We start from the raw sequence: 17,386 nt of genomic DNA, 5'->3' as shown, positions 1-17,386 counted from the left end.
TATTCTTAGACAAAATTAAAATGGTCAGGCTGATTGGAATATAGCCGTTACAATTTGATGGCTGCAAGAATGTTTGCTAAAGGTTAAGTTCCGCAATTAAATACTGAGAACTATTTATAAATTAACAAAAAATTAACATTGTTTCAGTTAAACCGCGCACCCCTCTGGGTAACAACCAAGCTCAATTTAAGAGCCAACTGACCAACAACGTCTCGCAATTGAATCGCAGTTTTCCAACGGCCGCTGAACTTTTGCGCAAAAATAGCACCCAATTGCGGCAAACAAAACTAACTGTCTGTCGTAAGGATAATAAGCTAATATACGATGGATTCGTGGAGGAAGCTGTGAAAGTTCAGCCCAAAAAGGAGAACGTTCCATCACCGATTATTCTGGAAAAATCCAGTTGCGAAATGTCAGCCAAAAAGGAATCAGCGGAGTTGCCAAGCTCCCCGATGTTGAAGCCAGGACGAAACTTAATTAGTTTAATTGGTCGCGTGGATTTCTGCCTTAAAACTCAAAAAATGTATCCGGAAATTAATGCTATTTGGAATGTTTACGGTGGGTCTGAACTGAAATACATTCAAAATCAAATTACTATATACATTTTAAACAGAATGATTAATATCGCTAAATTTGGCAAGTTAAATCATTAATTATCGTTTTTCAGGAAAATTGCTACGGATCATTGTGGGAAAACGTGGAGAACACACCTTGCTCGTGCGAAACAAAGAATCGGGGCCCGTCCTTCAGGGAATTTACTACGATTTCGAAGGCGTTATGAGTACTTGGAGCCCAGGTAAAATGCAGGAAACTGATAACCATTACATAACCAAAGTTTTATTCATTAAAAGGCTGCTTTGTCCATCTCGTGGGCCAGTTTATTGGCGAAAATCGCTTGAAAACATTTAAGATTGACCAGGTAAGCGACATTGACTGGCAACAGCAATTTCTGCGCATTGAAAATGTTACCTCGTATATTTTATTGCAAAACACTATGCAAAAGTAATTTATTTTTTAAGGATACAGTTTTCTTGAGATTTTTAGGCCAGGCGATAGTGTACTTTTCACAAGGTATAAATATGCTAGCCTAAGCTTTTCGATCCTGGCCTCCAATCAACAGTGAAATGTTTCATTTTGTACTTTTGTAGTTTACAAATCATGAATAATTTATAGAGTTAGTAACTTATAATTAATATACCTAGGAAATAAGTTAGCTTCAAAATGCCCCCTGACGATTCTCTCCAGGAGCATTGCACAGTTTCAAGGACTACAACAAATACAAATTCCGAAGTGGGCGTATAAAGTCTAATACTGGTGAACTTATTGAACTAATTGGAAGGAAATGGGTATTCAGTTCTACGAGTACAAGTCGAAGTACATGAAGACCGTGACCAGAAATCCGCAGAACAGGGCGCACAAGTAGCCCAAGTGCATCGAGGCAGTCTTCTCCTCGCGGAAACTGCAAATTGAAGTAAAGACTCCATGTTATAATGAATAATTAAAGGTGATTTCCCCAGAGCTTACCGTTTCTTGGAACGCGGCGTAAAGGGCGAGGGGGGATTTACGCCGGGCACCGCGCTGTCCAAGTACACGATTCCGTACGCGAAAGCTGCCACTAGAAGGCCACACAGCAGGGGACTCAGCCTGGAGCCCAGCTGGTGCCTGGTGGCCCACACCAAGGTCTCGTTCCACCTACTCTGCACCTGGTGGCTCAGCACCTGGATGGAATCGCCCGTGATGTATGGCACTGCAAAGAGAACGCCCAAAGCTCGTTAGTATCTCATTTTGAGTGTCGTTCTATTGATTTCACTGTTATCAGTCCTAGCGTGATAAACACGTCAAAATGTTGGGTTTATAACTAGGGTGGTTCAAATTTATTAGTCAGATATGTACGCTATGAGGGAATCAAAGCAATTTGGCTAAATGGAAAGAATTAGTGGGCAAAGAAATTTGCAAAAATGTACAGAAACCCCATTCGTTACACCATAAATAGCAAGGTTGCGCTTTTTATAGATTTGGACCGATGGGAAAGATTGGAAATAAATATTCGTTTGTATTGGTTTAATTATTTCTTTTCTCGACAATGTATAAAATTTGTTTTCTGCTTATATCAAATTTATATGTTTGAATTATTTAACAAATAGTTGATTAAACATGTGTTTTTTCTTTGAGCTTTGTTAAACTTTATTAAATTTTTTGTCGCACTTTTTTTGGAGCCACCCTAATGCAAAACCTGCAGCAAATAAAGATTGCTATATCGTCAGAAATGTAAAATTCGTTATTTTCCTGGGCCTTCTAGCGGTACCTTCTAATGTTTATATTACATACATTAGAATATACATGTATGTGTCGCGTGACGAAAGCCCAGTGCTAAATACCGTTAAGCTAAGCGTAGATGAATAACTAATAGCCGCTGGGCAAACAATTAACTAACTAATGGCATTTTGCCTCAAAGATGAAGCAACTAATCACTCTTTGACGATTTTTCTAAGGTCTTCAGTACGTTTGTATGCAAATGAGACGGCTAATGCGCATCAAACAATTTGCCTTCCTTATATAGACGTTTTTTCGCTATTCGGCGGCTTATGCAGGGGGAACAAACACCACCGCTATGAGATCACACGAACTTCAACTATTTATAAACGCGAGAATATAAACAAAGTGCGAGTAAAGACGACGCAACCGACAATTGCAACCTTGAATTCCCACCCCCGCCACACCGGGGATATACAGAAATAAACAAATGGAAATCCAATAAACCCACAATATATTTACGTTTAGCCCCCAGCTTGGCACACTTACTCGTTAAGATGACGCTTTTGTAGCCAATGATAAGAGTCCCAAAGAGAAGGGCCACCTTTTTGATCAGCGGATCGAGGGCGGTCACCACTCCCACTCGCCCCTTTTCCGAGGGTTTAGCAACACCTACGTAGTGCTCAAGTTTCGGATGCGAGGTCTTCGGCGTGGAGGTGTAGATCCGTCCGTTCGGTTGCCCGTTTTTTTTACTTCTGACTGCCGTTGAGAAAATCCCATTGGTTTTGTTTTTCTCCTGCTGGCGATGCGTGACGTCACAGCCGACTTCGGCTGGTTCCACCTGCATTTCGTGGTTTTGCCGGCGTAAGCTTTGTTTGGAATTAGTTTTCGTTGTTCGAACTGCGCGGCAAAACAACAATCAGTGTCTATTTAACTCGACAATTGTTTGGTTTATTTCACAATAGCACAAAAACAACAAGAAAAACGTCACACCCCCGAAAAAAAACAACGCAGAAAATGCAATTGGAACTAGTGATGGGAGAGTTGATGTTGCACCGTGAACTATCGACGGCCTCTTATCGATAGTTCATTTGTTATCAATATTCAAATTAGTTTTAGCCCTCCTAAGAGCGACTTTGAAATTGAAAAGAAAAAAGTTAGAAACAAAAATTATATTTTAGCCATTTTTTAAACTTACTTTATATTAAAAAAGTACAACATTTTAATAATTTAAACTAAAAGCCCATTTTCGATATCCATTTTAACATTTAAATAATAATCATACGTTTATTTGTAATTTAAAAACCATAATAATTGTTTAATGTACATGTTTTATAGTTTAATGTGTGTATTCATTTTATTTTTATCTTTGTAGTTTTCTTTCCAATTCTTACGCTTTTAGGTTTTCTTTTTGAATGCATTTTGAATGCATACTTGTTGAATTTAACGAGACAATTGTATGTATTATGATGATGTTACATTAACTAAAAATTAACTGCGATCATAGAAAAGTTAATTTTAATTACTTAATAAGGCTCTGTTTACGTTTTCATTACTTTACTTCGTACTTTAACTTATGCGCGATATACTTTCCTTTTTTTATTCGATATACAATAGTCTAAGAATAATGGTAAAATCAATCAATAAATCAAACACTATAAAAGAACAGGATAAAACATTTTAAATGATAAATAATTACTTTTACAGAGTTGCGGTTAACAGATTTTTCGACACTTTTTTCGTTTTTCTTTTTTTGATGTTTGTGTTTTTGGTGTATCTCACAAAATTGATATAGTACATACTGAATGCGAAACTGAACAATCCGAATTCTGGGTGCTTAGTTGTGAGTTGCATGGTGTGGATAAAGGTAGTGTCGGTTTAACAACTATCGTGGTCTTTCCTACGTCTTAAATATTTAGTTAACTTAGGCGCCTAGACTAAACATAACTAAACTAACAAGTATGCGCTCTCTCCACCTCCAATCTGCGCCATCCCAGCCCCTATGATTTGGCTGAAGCGGCTCCTGCGCGCGTTCGTTTGGCCATGGGCTCCGTAGTGTCAGCCGCTCGTATGTTGTCGAACAGATTGTTCTCCTGAAATCAAATTTCACACACTAGTTAGATTCATTCTCAGTATTTTCCAAGGACCTCACTCACCTGCGGATTTTCATCATCCATGATTGACTGTTCCGCCGGTCTCTTTGGAGCCACTGCTGCTCGCGACGTTGTCATTGCTGTTGCGGCAGCTTTGCTCGTGGATTTGGCTCCCAGCGTATACACGTCCAGCGGTATATAGACGTCATTGTTTTGGAAATTCGCAACGGCAGGCTCTTTATAATACATTTCTGGCAAAGCCAGCGGCATGGAAAAGGTGCTCGTGTTGCCATCAAATGGACTGAACTTGGAGTCGATAATGTACATGGCAAGATCGCAGAGCGCCCACATTTTCTGATAACCGAAAAATATATGTATAAATATAATTTAGAAGGGAAAGCCTGGGAAAATGATTGAGTGACATACATAGTTGTCGCGCTTGTCCGACCCCAGACTGAACTCGCGATGCTTTATCAGCTGCAGCAGCTGCTTGTAGAAGCTATGGACAAACGTTTCTCGTTTGGCCATCAGCGGCTCCAGAATGAAACGCAGGCACTTCTCCATCTTGCGCAGCTGTACGTAGTCCTCGTGATTCGTGAAGCGTGGATCGTGGACCAGCACGGGAATAGCGAAAGCCAGCATGTAGTCAGGTAGTATGTGTAATGATTGTGACTCCGTTGAGCTGTCGGGAGCTGGAATAATTTGATTTAATGGTTAAAATACACAATATGATTCCAAAAGTAAAACACCTACATGTCATAGCCACAGTCTTGAGATATTCCCGCCGTTTGTTTACATCCGTTTCTGCATAGTGACGCACAAGGTCTTGCAATCTGTTGAAAATATTTATCAATACTTCTCCGAACGGATCGGATGGTTTCTTGAACTACTCACTTCCTCTCAGTCTCTAGACCAGCCAGCACATACAAGCCCATGAAGTCCAGCGGCAAACAGTTCCTGGGCAAACTTCTGCTTAATCCTTTGTGCAGCTTGCGAGCAAAGATTTCCCGAACTTCTGGCACCGGATCAGCCTACGGGAACACCGAGATAGACATTGAGACTAAGTTCTAAGCACAAGATGAATGTCTCTACTCACCATCAGCTGGGAAAGCTGCAAATACTGCTCAGCGCTGTACTGATCACCTACGCCCTTTTGTTCGCACACTTTGAGCATGGCGCAGGCTGCCCCGAGGCGCAGCCAAGATTTCTCGGCACCGCAAAGACGGTTCTGGCCGAGCAAATCGCCTCGTTGGTTAACAAACGCCGCCAGCATTCGGAATGTTTTCTGGGCAGCGTGCTCATCGGTACGCAATCCCAAAAGCCACCTGGCCATAGCCTTGAGCGCATCCAGCTTACATAGAGTGTCCGGCGGTAGTTTCTCTTGGGCACACCAATCACTGTCCTCTGGCAGTTCGTAGTCTCGCTGCGCAGGAACTTCTTGGATAAGCAGCTCTTTGACAATTCGTCGCGCAATCATATTCTTAATGGGCGTTAGGAAGGCCTGTGGCATATTGTAGGCAATGTGACCCAAGGTCACAATCTTTGTGCGCTGATGCTCACAGTTTGGTGTCAGTTTTAGGCGAAGCGTCTCGATGATCTCGTTGAAAATAGGATGCACTGTTTGTGTAGTTGTGGACGCACTTCCAGCTCCACTTGTTGCTCCATCAGTGGAAGCCGACGACTGGCTGTTTACGAAAATACATCGCACCGCGTGCTTTGCTTGCTTGGGGGTTCCAATAAGTGCGAAGTCCTTGCACACCGGAGCCAGCTCGTCGAGAATAGCCGGTGTAGGGTCGTCAATGAGTGGCTGATAGCGCCCCAGATGAGTTAGTGTCTTTAGCACCAGTGGTGCAACATAATCCTGCTCGTAACTGAGCAGGGAAATTAAATGACGCAGCGAAGTATCGGTGAAGAAATGAGCCGAAAAGACGTATGAAAGCATCTGCAAGTATAAAGCAATCAAATGGATTTCTGTATCATAACTTAAATTATCTCTATACTCACGGCCAACAACTTGAGTCCGCGCTCGCCCGCTTCCTGAGCCGAAATTCCGATCTCTTCACACATGGACCCTTTCTCGATGCATTGTTCAATTAGGCTGAGCAAAAAGATTACCGGATTAAGTCTGGCAAAAGGGCACTTAAAAGCAATTTACCTAATAAGTACGCCAATAGACTCCTTGTCCACCATCACTGATGCCACGCGCTCAATCAGCATCTTAACTGTGTTGTAATACAGATTCGATTGGACGTGGGCGCCAAGCTTTTTCAGGAGAACTCCCATCGTGTCAGCACACTCCCGACAGCTTACGTCGCGTTTAAGGACAATGTTAATGCATCGTAGGAGCTGAGCATCTTTTCGCAGGTTGTTGCTAAACTGGGTTAGGTACTCTGCCGCTTTTAGGGGATCTGGAAGCAGTCTGAAGAAAAAAAAACACATCACTGGTTACAAACTATCAAAAGAAAACTTATTATAGAACCCACTTGGCAATGTTGGCCTGCTTGGCGCTGAGCTGACTAAGTACGCGCGGCGTGAACTCCTTAGAGTGGTGTAGCTTGATCCAATCACTGACCGTATTGCGTGTCTTCATTTGGTTCTTCTGCAGCTCGACGAAAGCCTTGGTGGCATTGGCATCGAGATCGCCTAGCAAATGATATAGCTTCTTCATGCGCTCTTCCGGAGCTAGTTTATAGGGAACCAGGCAGGTGATAAGTAGGCGTTCCACAAGCAGGCGGTCCTCCAAGCCCACTTTGTAGTATCCATGTAGTATCTTGTTCTTAATCCAGTCAACCCTGACCTTAAGGCCAGTGCTTAGATCGTTGGGTTCGCAAATTGCGCGCTTGTAGATGTAGGCCAGACCATTCATCGCATCCCTGCGAATTTTGTACTTCTTATCTAGCGTCCGCTCGCGCACAATTTCTAGTAGATCGGGCGCTTCGAGAACGAGGGTGAAGTCGCGCTTGGCAGTTTCCACAATAGCCATTACCACCTCGTGGCGGACCACTTCGTCAAGATCGTGATTTCGAAGCCGCAATTTCTCGGTGATATCGTGCTGAAGACTTGGGTGATTGAGCAGGAAGTGCATGGATGACTGAACACACTTGATGCGAACTGGTTCGGTGATGTCGCAGAAGCGCCCAAAGAAGATTTTCAACAGGTTGGGGTACTTTTTCGCTAGTTGCGAGTCCTTTTCGGAGAACATACGAGACAAGAGAGTGGTTGCCTCTGTAGTAACGAAAATATGTTTATTAATATGCAAATAGAGGTACATGCTGATAAATTACTCACTTAGCCTCTCAGCATCGTCCGTGGACAGCAGTTTGTTCTCCAGCTGAGGTAGCACTGAACACAACAAGCCTGCATTGATGCGGTTAAGCTCGTAAATGATATCATAGATTTTGTTTGTAATGGACAGTTTTGTGTTTGGCTTATCCATGACCAGAGCACGGTTAAAGAACTGTAGATCAGGGATTAGGTTGAATAACGTGGTGCACCAAAGATCAACGAAATATTACCATTTTGATGGTGGACTCGAGAGCATCGCCCGTTTTAGTGAGAAGTTGTTCTGTTAATTGGCAGGCAAACTTGTTGTTAGATTTGTACGGCTCTACGATGTTAATCAGAATGAGATCCAACAATTCCACCGACAGATTGTCGGCTTCTGTGATCAACGGGCTTAGCACATCTAGAAAAAAGTTAGTCACCTTGACACTGTGCTGGTCACTAGAAAATTATATAACATGTGATTATAAAGAGTTCGCAGGATAAAGGAAGAGCTCGACTTACTTGACAATCTTGAAGATGGTACTAAACAGGTCTTGGAAGATTTCTTGGCAGTCCTCCAGTTCGAAACACATATTAAAAGACTTGACAAAAGCAAGGTTCTCCAGCAGATAGAAGTAACGCTTGAAAGAGGGATCGCGCGGATCCTTCAGACCGTGCAGTTGCTTGATAAAAAACTTAAATATAGTTTTGATTTGATCTTGCTCTTTGTAGGGAGCCTCTGGCGCATAAACCCGCAGGACATCCGCCACGCAGCACGCGATTAAGAGCTGGACATCACGGGATGGATGTTGCATAAAGAAGTCGTCCAGCAGATGGAGGGCCAATGGTATGTATTGCTGGTAGAGATTGTCGTCCTGGTCCATGGTCTGCAGAACATTGGCGAGGGTCTGTAAAACAGAATCATTCTAAGTGAGAAGTTTTGCTAAGGGAACCAGGGGCAGGACTCACCTTGAGGCGCCTTATCAGCTCGTCTGTGCCCAAATCCTCGACCAGCGGCCGGCATCCGGTGGGGTACACTATGTCCGCCATCCTCACCGCCAATGGGAGCTACCTGCAAGCCAGGATTTCAAGGATTCAGTGGCAGGTGCAACAATTCCGTGCGACAGCAACAACAACGAATGCGACCCTCAAAATAACATTGAAAAAGTGGAGGAGGGTGGCATCACGAACACACAAGCACGAAGCTCCACACAAGCACACACACACATGGGCAGCAGCACCACAAGCACACAGAGTGGCCAATATTGTTTGGTTATTTCTTTTTCGCAAACAACAAATAGAGAGCGCCCAAATTGTAGCGCCCTTGCCACTGCAATTTACCCAATGTTTTATATTAAACTGCGGCGCAGTTTTTGGAACTCGGAATCTTACTTTTCACAACGGGCAGGAAGCGGCACAATTTTTTTGCAATTTTGCGAACCCCTGCTTTCGATGACCGCTTAGCGCGCGTCTCCTTCGAATCACTGCACTATGGATGGGATTGATCCTGTCCAGCTATTTACACATGTTCGGTTACAAGAGTCTTTTGCGGTGCTTATGTTGTTAAAAATAAGCAAAAACCAAGGAGCATTTATGTGGAGTGGCACGCCATTAATCCACGCACGAAGCGTTGCCAGAGGTTTTTTGGAAGTGTGGCCAGACTCTTCGCAGATTAGTACATGATTGCATTTCAGCTGATTAGCATTGACGTGTTGTTGGTGCTAGCGAGGAGAGCGGAAGGGGTCGTGTCACGAAATCGGATATATAATCGGAATGAAATCGGGATATAAATAACTTATTAAACTGTATTTATAAATTTACTTAAGAACAACATTTGAGTATCATGTTTGTTTTGCTTTGAGCATTCAGTTAGTGCTAATCACGCGCTCACCTCTAATTTTGTTTGTTGTGCTTGGCAAACAGCTGTAGCGTTGCCACATAGCCGTCGCGGCGCAAGAAGTGCAAACATAGGATAAAGATAATTGCACAATTATTGGCACCTGGAGCCGGCAAACGCTGTAACGGAATTGCCCGCGTTCAAAAGCCAATGGCGCGCATTGGCGAAACATCGGAGGAATGTGGTAATGGACGCAACACAACGTTCCGGCCGTTCTAGATGTTTTGCTTTCTAATCCAATTAAGCGTGTGCGCCCTGAAAGCGATGATGCGGGCCGGTTGTGGTCAGATGTGCGCCGTCCGTTGCAGCAGCTCTACATTCCCGAAAATATGAGCATTCTTACGTAAATATTGCATGGGCAGTGCGTATTTAAATATAGATTGTACATATAGAGACGCAATGTAAGCCAGTTGCATTTGCCAGAGGACAACCGAAAGTATTAATCAAGCAATCCAAACCGATGCGGCATAGCCGGGATTATGGCTTCCTTGCGCGTCGTCAATAGGTGGGTCATAGTTGACGTTACTTTTGTTAACCGAAACTATTTAATCCTTCCATAATCCCCGAAAGAAACAGATTAGTGTGCCGCGGTTTTGTGGCTCTTACGTTGCTGCTGGTCTTCTTCAACGAGTTTATAGTTTACTACATGGCCCAGTCCAGTTGGCAGCCAATCGATTGCAAACTAGGTAAGCCGTAACACAGTTTTTGAGTCGCATCATAACAAGCTATTTTTCCCACATAGATAATTGCACGCGCCTGCTGCTTATTGCTGATCCCCAGATACTGGGAAACTCCTACGATCGATCTTCGCACAGTCCTTTAGCCAGGTACGATTCGGATAGATACCTGGCGAAGACTTTCGAGCGAGCTCTTGCCTTTACACAGCCTCACATCATAGTGTTCCTGGGCGATCTGTTGGACGAAGGCAACATTGCCACGGCTCAAGAGTACAAGCAGTACGTTCAGCGGTTCAGACGAATTTATCAGAATAAGAACTACAAAAAAGTAAGGAGTACTGCTTTTGCTTCACCTTAAATTGTTGTTGCACCTATAATTATTTCAATTTAAAGTTTTTCCAAAGCGATTATACAACTTTGCGAATGGGATTGACCCCTTAAAACCTAACAGTTCCGCATGATCTCTGCCTTTTTTCAGCGCGTCCATGTGCCGGGTGACAATGATATTGGCGGCGAGAATGGCGACTACATATCCAACTCGAACCAAAGACGCTTTGAGAACGAATTCATGAGTGAAGACCTCTTTGACTATGACAATCGATTACGCTTCTTCAAGATAAACCGCATGCTATTGGACTTTAGCAACCCGGATAGGGATAACAATGCGGATCGTCTAAGAATTGGCGTATCCCATGCCCCGCTGCTCATTGGCGGAGGACCCCTGTTGAGAGCCATCATCAGCGACTTGGATCCACATATCATTTTCTCAGGACACTGGCATGAATCCAGAATATTTATTTACCCCTCCACCAAGGTGATCAACTTTTATGAAAACTCCGTGAGGCATTTTGACTTGAAGGCCCTCAAAGAGCAGGAGCACAGCTATCTGGAGATAATGGTGCCCACTTGCTCGTATCGCATGGGAAAGTCCAAGATCGGATTGGGCTACGCGGTTTTGGGTAAGTTTGGAAATATCTTTTGTATTGTCCATGGAAGTAATGCCCTGCTTTTGACTACAGAAAACTACAATCTGAGCTACACGGTGCTGTGGCAGCCAAATCGATTTATCCTGCTCTTCACCTATGTTTTTTGGGGACTATTCGTCGTCTGTGGTTTCGTCGTCTTTAAGATGATGACACGTTGTCCCTTCCGCGTGGCCAAAAGGCAGACGCTCTATAACCGCGTCTCGACTATACCGCAATTTTAGACTGCACTTTCCACTCGTCATGGACAATAAGCCCAAGATTCTCAAGAATTGCTCGAATATACAACTCAAAATTGAATTAAAATCGTATTTATAGACAAGTAGCTTATATTCGGATAAAGTTGAGTAGTAGCAATGAAAATTGATATAAAGTGCTAAATTTGTTTTCCAATAAGTGAAAAAATGTAACCAATGTCCTCCATCCATATTCATTAAAAAATTTAATTTAATTTAATTTATTTATTTAATTAGGCCTTAACAGTTCGAAGAAAATCTCATTGGTTTATACTTATAGAGCTGTTAAATTTAATACATAAAATTCGAAAATAAACAAATGTCAATCATCATAAGAAAATACTATTGGTATTCATTTGTATTATAAAAAACGCACTTTTTAACGTTTACTACTTATTTCACCGAAAGCAACCGTAAAATGTAGTAGGTCTTTAAAAAAAAGTAGTACCAGCGAAGTCGCTCTCATCCGACGAGAAATAACGGGAAATACTGGGTGCAGTACAGGGCGCATGTGCGAACCGTGCGCCGGCTGCCAGCGGTAAATTAGCCCGATGCGGCGTCAGTAGAGTTCCGAAACCGAACGCGGAAGGTTGTGCCCTGGTCACGAGATAGCGTTACCATCAGTGGGTCTCCTTGAAACCGAATCGCTCGCAAGATCCCCGGGCTCTGCCTCTGTGGCAGGATAATAAAGCGTGACGCGTGTGCGTAACATAAAAATAACCATAAACCACTCCGGGCGGAGTAAATGAAGTGAGGTGAAGTGAAGCAAGGGGCAAACAGAGTCCGAAACAGCAACTGAAACTGAAACAGAAACCGACGAAGGCAAACGGAATTCCTTCAAAAATCGGCAAATAAACAAGAAGAAAAGAAGAGCACACACCGGTTTTGTGCGAAAGAAGCGAAGGAAGTACGAAGTGAAATCAAAAGAATTCTTTAGCTCGAAATGGGGCTGAACGGAAGACGACGATTGTTGGGCTGCGGCCTGGGATTCTTCTGCCTGATCTTCTGCTCTTACGGTGAGTTAAGTCGGCCGACTGACTCATCTTTTCTTCTCATTCCAATAACTCCTCCACTATCTGCCCCACAGCCGCGCCAGCATCATTTGAGGATGTGAGCATCTCAAGGGGTCCGAAATCCTCGATTACCATCAAGGAACAAAGTTCGTTGCAATTGCCCTGTGACTACCAACTGCCGGATGGGTATCTTCAGAAGAGCAGCGTCATCCTGCGCTGGCGAAAGGATAGCAAAACGTTGCGTCAAGTAGAGCTGGGCAGGATGGACAGCACAACGAGCGAACCACAGCTGGAAACCATGCTGCGGGAGGATTCCCGTGTGGCGCTGAGCAAGGACAGTGGCGCCCTGCAATTCACAAGCGTGCTGGCCAGCGATGCCGGTCAGTATCAGTGCCAGTTGGTCATCGACGACTCCGTGGCTGCCAGCTCCAGCAGTGGGGTGCTCCTGGTTATTGAGCAACTAAAGTTCGTGCCACAGCCAACCTCCAAAAACTTGGAGTTGGGAACTCTTAGTAAGGTCCACTGCAAGGCGCAGGGAACGCCTGCTCCACAAGTCAAATGGATGAGGGTAAGCATTGCATTCTTTTGAATGTTCGAATCAAATTAAAGTTGCATGATGCAACATTTAATACTTACATATAATTCAATCCTTCCAGGAAACCCAGCTACCTCTCCCTGTTAACGTAACCGATCAGAATGGCACGCTGATTTTCAACCAGGTCAGCAACGAGCAACGGGGTCAGTACACCTGCATCGCCTCCAATAGCCAGGGTCAAATCACGGCCACCGTGTCCATCAATGTGGTGGTGGCCCCGAAGTTCAGTGTTCCGCCGGAGGGACCCATCGAGGTCGCAGAAGCCGGAACTGCCGTGATCCACTGCCAGGCAATCGGAGAGCCAAAACCCACCATTCAATGGGACAAGGATCTCACCTACTTGAACGAGAATAACACGGATCCGGAACGCTTTTCCCTAATGGAGAACGGAACTCTGGAGATACGCAATGTTCGGCCAGAGGATGAGGGTCGCTACGGCTGCACCATTGGCAGCAGTGCGGGCTTGAAGCGAGAGGATGTTCTGCTGGTGTTGAAGTCAAGTAAATCCGCGTCCAATTCAATAGTGACCCGGATTATCATTGTGATCATTTGCCTGGCCTTCCTGTACTTTGTGCTGGTGCTTGGCCTAAAGGTGTGGTACCGCTATCGTCGTCACCTGGGCAAGGTGCAGCTGGAAGATGGCCATGTCAATGGGCCCACCGATGGTCAGGAGCACGACCATCACGAAAACGAGCCCTGCCTGACGGAGGCCAACTCCAGCAAGAATCTGAAGAGCAAGCTGAGGGAGAGCACGATACTGGAGCAGGAGTCGCAGGTGGCCGACGATATTGTGTGAGGAGTAGTGCTCCTGCGCCTGTGGAGTAACCTTTCAGCCACTTTCCATGATCTCGCTAAACATGCCCCTCGAAAGTTACTCCGTTCTGTTGTTGAGAATCAAAAAGGAACTTGTGAAATCCCCCAGAAATCTATTTGTATTTATATATTTATCTAGTTTATATATATATAAATATTTTATGTATTTATGCATGTGTGTGTCTCTGTGTATATATCCCATGTACAGTTATTTTTTAGTAGAATAAATATTTTATGGCTCTCATAGAGCCCCATTTTATAGCGCAATCGTTTCAATCTCCTTTTTTTTGCGGCGGACAAGCGTTGTGCGGGGCTCGTAAACTTCCTCCGCTGCTCCATCGTAAATTGGAAGCCCACTTGGCACGGCCGTAAAGCCCATGGAACCCGGATGAGTGTTCTGCCATGGCTTTTTATGCGCTTTTTATGACAGACGGAGAAGTTTGCTGCACATAAAGGCAACCCTCCCTCCCCCCTCCGATAAAAAGTCGTAAAATAGCGCGACATTCCAGCGTTTCTTCTTTCGTTTAATTAAAACAATGAAAGTTTCTTCATAGCAATTATAGTTTATCAACATGTTGAATAGTATATCTTATATTTGTGATAGGAAAAAGGTATCCTTCCAATGCCAAATTACTTAACAATTTGTTTTGGATTCTTTGACTAGCTTGCACCATGATATGCCATCCTTTGAGGCAGTGTCACCCATACCCATCATCTTGTAGGGAATTTCCATCTAAAGCATATCCAGCGACAATTTCCCTTCAATTGCCGGCATCTGCACTTAATCGCTTCATTTCCATGTCCATTTCCATTGGCATATGCTGGCAATCTCCAATTGCCAGTGTGCTTTATGCATATTTTATGGCTTTTTATAGCGCTCGAATAAACAGCGCACACCACACATCAAAGGCGTTATCCAAAGGCAACTACACATGCGCAGGTTACTCCGCCACCAGGCAGCAGATAAAAAAGTAAGCGGCAAGTGCAATTAAACGACTGCGACTACGACCACCCCTGCCTGCATTTCCACCAGCCGCCCATCAAATGGATTGGTATGGTGTGGTATGGTATGGTATGGCATGGTATGGTATCCTATGCAGCACCCCAACCTCTCTATATGTATGTACCATGCACCTACATATGTACATATGTATGTATAGGCGATTTGCCTTTGATCTGCGGCGGCGACGACGACATCGACATGCATTAAAAACTTGTTGTTGGGGGCCCTTCCGCTGATGTTTTTCCTCTTCTTCGATTTCCCCCTTTTTTTTCTATTTCTTTTTTTTTGGTACTTTTTCGCCTTATTTGTTTATAGTAAGTGCGCACGGGGCGGGCCTCAGCCCAAAAACACCTTCAAACGCTGTGTACTACAATATATGTACGTATGTTTATTTTGTTTAGTCTACGCAAAGGCCGCGTTACTAAAATTTATTTTAATGCCTTCTAATGTTTGATGTTTGCTATGGGCGGCATTCCGATTTGGATTCTAGCCGGAATCCGTTGCAACTTTTGGGATGCTCCATAAAATTATACGATTGCGAGGCGTTGAGTTACGGTAAGCAGTTCGAAATAATAACTTAAACATATATGGATGGCGGTATAGTCGAAAGACCCTAAAAGATGAAAAGATTTCTTTCTAGTTTGGCCAGGAATAAGTTGCAACGTTTAAAACTTTCCAAGAACAGAGCAATCAAATTTGTAACGATCTTCTAAGGATATACTTAAGACTTCCGACAAAGAGTGCGATTTCGAAAATAAAATTTTTCAAATTGAAACTTTTTGTATGTATGTATTTATCTACTGATTTAGCAAAGAGGGTCTCATATTTTTGAAATAAATGAAGTTGTGGCATCGTGCGACTTATCCAATTAACATATTACCCCTTGGCAACCCCTTTGCAATATGAAAAGTTAATACAATATTATTAACACACCATTTGCAGCTTCGGTTCGCCCGATCGCTTTGCACCCCAAAATCAAGGGAGGCGAAGGCGAAAAGGAACCAAATTCAAAACAAGGCCTATAATAAAACATAAGCCCTACATTCCAGCCAGGCGATGGCATAAATCTCCAACTTTATGACATCAATAACTGTCGTTCGTCCGAAGAGTCAGCGCGAGCACTGGGAAATGGGAGGTGGAAAAGCGCACTGGAGGCCCAACTTTGGATGGTCGGTCCCTTCGCCCTTCTGGGCATCGCCATGGCCAGCCTTTGATAACCGCACACACGCATTTCCACGCAGATATAATCACAAAGGGCCCGGACTGTTAATCAGGGGCGGGGTTTGGGACTTTTGGGGGAAGGAGGAAATGGGGTGGGCACCACCCCTCTCGGTTATATAGTTTATACAAATGGCAACGGCAGTTTACGACTCTTGGGTGTCAGTCAACGCCGGCTAAAGGATCAGCTGCAATTGTTTTTGTGGCTCTTCGCTTGGTTTTCCATTGTGCGGGGTTGAAAGGCCTCGTAAAAAAATCAAGCGGAAAACTATAAAATGGAAATCCACACACACACTCACGCAGGCCCGTTCTCATAATCGCACAGTAGCAGCCAAGGACTGTCTTAGATGCACAGCAATAGGTTTGATCTATTAGAATTTGTTTAAAAAGTTTAGAAACTATAATTTTATACCAATCAACCATTTTACCTATCCAACAATTTCATAGAAAACTTCTACAGTTTTATAAACATTATATGATTAAGAGCCGAACCTTTCAATCAAAAGATTCAATTGGATTTAAATTTATATGTCATTGTTTTTAAATTGGTTTTGCTGTATTATCAAAATTTTCCTTCGTTGCTCTTAGATAACATTTTCTCTCATAGAACATTTTAAAATTTTCTTTATTTCTTCGAGTGTGGAAAATTGGTAGTGGAAGTATCTTGCAGTTTCGTCGTATATCTGCTCGTAAAAGCAGCAAGCCACCAATGGATTTCCTCCCACTGCCGACCGGCCACCCCATTTTAGCTGATTCTTGCTTTGGTCATTAAGACGCATTATTGTTTGGACTCAAAAAAAAAAAAACAGGGGGAAACGGTTGGATGATGAGACAGCGGGCGGTTTGCATAGTGACTCTCTGATCTGATTGCAGACAACTGATAGCTTTATTTCATCAAATGAAATTAGGAAGAGTGTCGGGTTCAGCTAGGGGGAATAATCGCAAATTAAATACTCATGTTTGATATAAACTCATAAAACAATTCTTAGTTTTTTAATCACAATAAACCATTTTTACCACATCTCACGATGATCATCTTAAGTTGGTTGCTCTTTATAAATATTATATATTTATATATATTATATAAATTAATTTTAGGTTTTGGTGTATTTTAAATTAAATGAAACTTGTGAGTTAAGTCTTTAAAATTCCACTTCAAACTTGCCGCGCCACAAACGACTGCTGCAGCTCGGCAGCACTGGCAGAAATACAGGGCATGCAAGAAATACTGGTCACGAGTAGGTATATTCCACCGGAGAGAGCGCTAACTGAACCCAGTATTTTCCGCTGAGAGAGCAGCAAAAGCCGGTTCCCACCAACAACTTCGAACAGCCGGCGGAG

The 17,386-nt window shown here is 43.4% G+C and overlaps 5 protein-coding genes across 10 annotated transcripts; 3 read left to right on the top strand and 2 right to left on the bottom strand.

Moving 5' to 3' along the window:
* Positions 1 to 69: 69 nt before the first annotated feature.
* CG43191 (uncharacterized protein) lies at positions 70 to 1,314 on the top strand (the record flags this gene model as incomplete). Its single annotated transcript, NM_001259343.1, has 4 exons — positions 70 to 82; positions 148 to 558; positions 668 to 796; positions 852 to 1,314. The coding sequence occupies 4 exons, from the start codon at positions 70 to 72 to the stop codon at positions 1,004 to 1,006; spliced, it is 708 nt and encodes a 235-aa protein (NP_001246272.1). The 3' UTR covers positions 1,007 to 1,314.
* Positions 975 to 3,289, bottom strand: CG8321 (uncharacterized protein). Of its 2 annotated transcripts, none has more exons than NM_136876.3 (3): positions 2,803 to 3,289; positions 1,525 to 1,747; positions 975 to 1,459 (listed from the first exon to the last, which is right to left on the bottom strand). In NM_136876.3, the coding sequence occupies exons 1-3, from the start codon at positions 3,098 to 3,100 to the stop codon at positions 1,357 to 1,359; spliced, it is 624 nt and encodes a 207-aa protein (NP_610720.1). In that variant the 5' UTR covers positions 3,101 to 3,289; the 3' UTR covers positions 975 to 1,356. The 2 variants fall into 2 exon arrangements, with proteins under 2 accessions (NP_610720.1, NP_001286328.1); NM_001299399.1 differs by having other exon boundaries at positions 2,803 to 3,024.
* A 220-nt stretch (positions 3,290 to 3,509) lies between these two features.
* Positions 3,510 to 9,250, bottom strand: pds5 (precocious dissociation of sisters 5). 2 transcript variants are annotated; one of them, NM_001259342.2, is made up of 14 exons: positions 9,003 to 9,250; positions 8,580 to 8,940; positions 8,133 to 8,518; positions 7,862 to 8,069; positions 7,635 to 7,803; positions 6,830 to 7,571; positions 6,502 to 6,765; positions 6,351 to 6,444; positions 5,443 to 6,288; positions 5,241 to 5,377; positions 5,100 to 5,179; positions 4,773 to 5,038; positions 4,410 to 4,700; positions 3,510 to 4,346 (listed from the first exon to the last, which is right to left on the bottom strand). In NM_001259342.2, the coding sequence occupies exons 2-14, from the start codon at positions 8,658 to 8,660 to the stop codon at positions 4,254 to 4,256; spliced, it is 3,657 nt and encodes a 1,218-aa protein (NP_001246271.1). In that variant the 5' UTR covers positions 8,661 to 8,940; positions 9,003 to 9,250; the 3' UTR covers positions 3,510 to 4,253. The 2 variants fall into 2 exon arrangements, with proteins under 2 accessions (NP_001246271.1, NP_610719.1); NM_136875.4 differs by having other exon boundaries at positions 8,580 to 8,682.
* Positions 9,251 to 9,527: 277 nt separating this feature from the next.
* Positions 9,528 to 11,621, top strand: Mppe (Metallophosphoesterase). Of its 4 annotated transcripts, none has more exons than NM_138562.3 (5): positions 9,528 to 10,012; positions 10,084 to 10,193; positions 10,250 to 10,512; positions 10,663 to 11,143; positions 11,204 to 11,621. In NM_138562.3, exons 1-5 carry the CDS (start codon positions 9,987 to 9,989, stop codon positions 11,389 to 11,391), a joined length of 1,068 nt encoding a protein of 355 aa, NP_612572.3. In that variant the 5' UTR covers positions 9,528 to 9,986; the 3' UTR covers positions 11,392 to 11,621. The 4 variants fall into 4 exon arrangements, with proteins under 4 accessions (NP_612572.3, NP_001286326.1, NP_725099.2 ...); NM_001299397.1 differs by having other exon boundaries at positions 10,636 to 11,143; NM_165861.2 differs by having other exon boundaries at positions 10,078 to 10,193.
* A 341-nt stretch (positions 11,622 to 11,962) lies between these two features.
* On the top strand, positions 11,963 to 14,089 carry otk2 (off-track2). The gene is made up of 3 exons (NM_138561.3): positions 11,963 to 12,419; positions 12,491 to 12,984; positions 13,073 to 14,089. The coding sequence occupies exons 1-3, from the start codon at positions 12,347 to 12,349 to the stop codon at positions 13,805 to 13,807; spliced, it is 1,302 nt and encodes a 433-aa protein (NP_612571.1). The 5' UTR covers positions 11,963 to 12,346; the 3' UTR covers positions 13,808 to 14,089.
* Positions 14,090 to 17,386: the final 3,297 nt, after the last annotated feature.

This window comes from Drosophila melanogaster, chromosome 2R (genome assembly GCF_000001215.4).
Source record: "Drosophila melanogaster chromosome 2R".
Classification (NCBI taxonomy): Eukaryota; Metazoa; Arthropoda; class Insecta; order Diptera; family Drosophilidae; genus Drosophila; species Drosophila melanogaster.
Note: the sequence above shows the minus strand (reverse complement) of the source record. Positions and strands in the feature narration are given on the sequence as shown.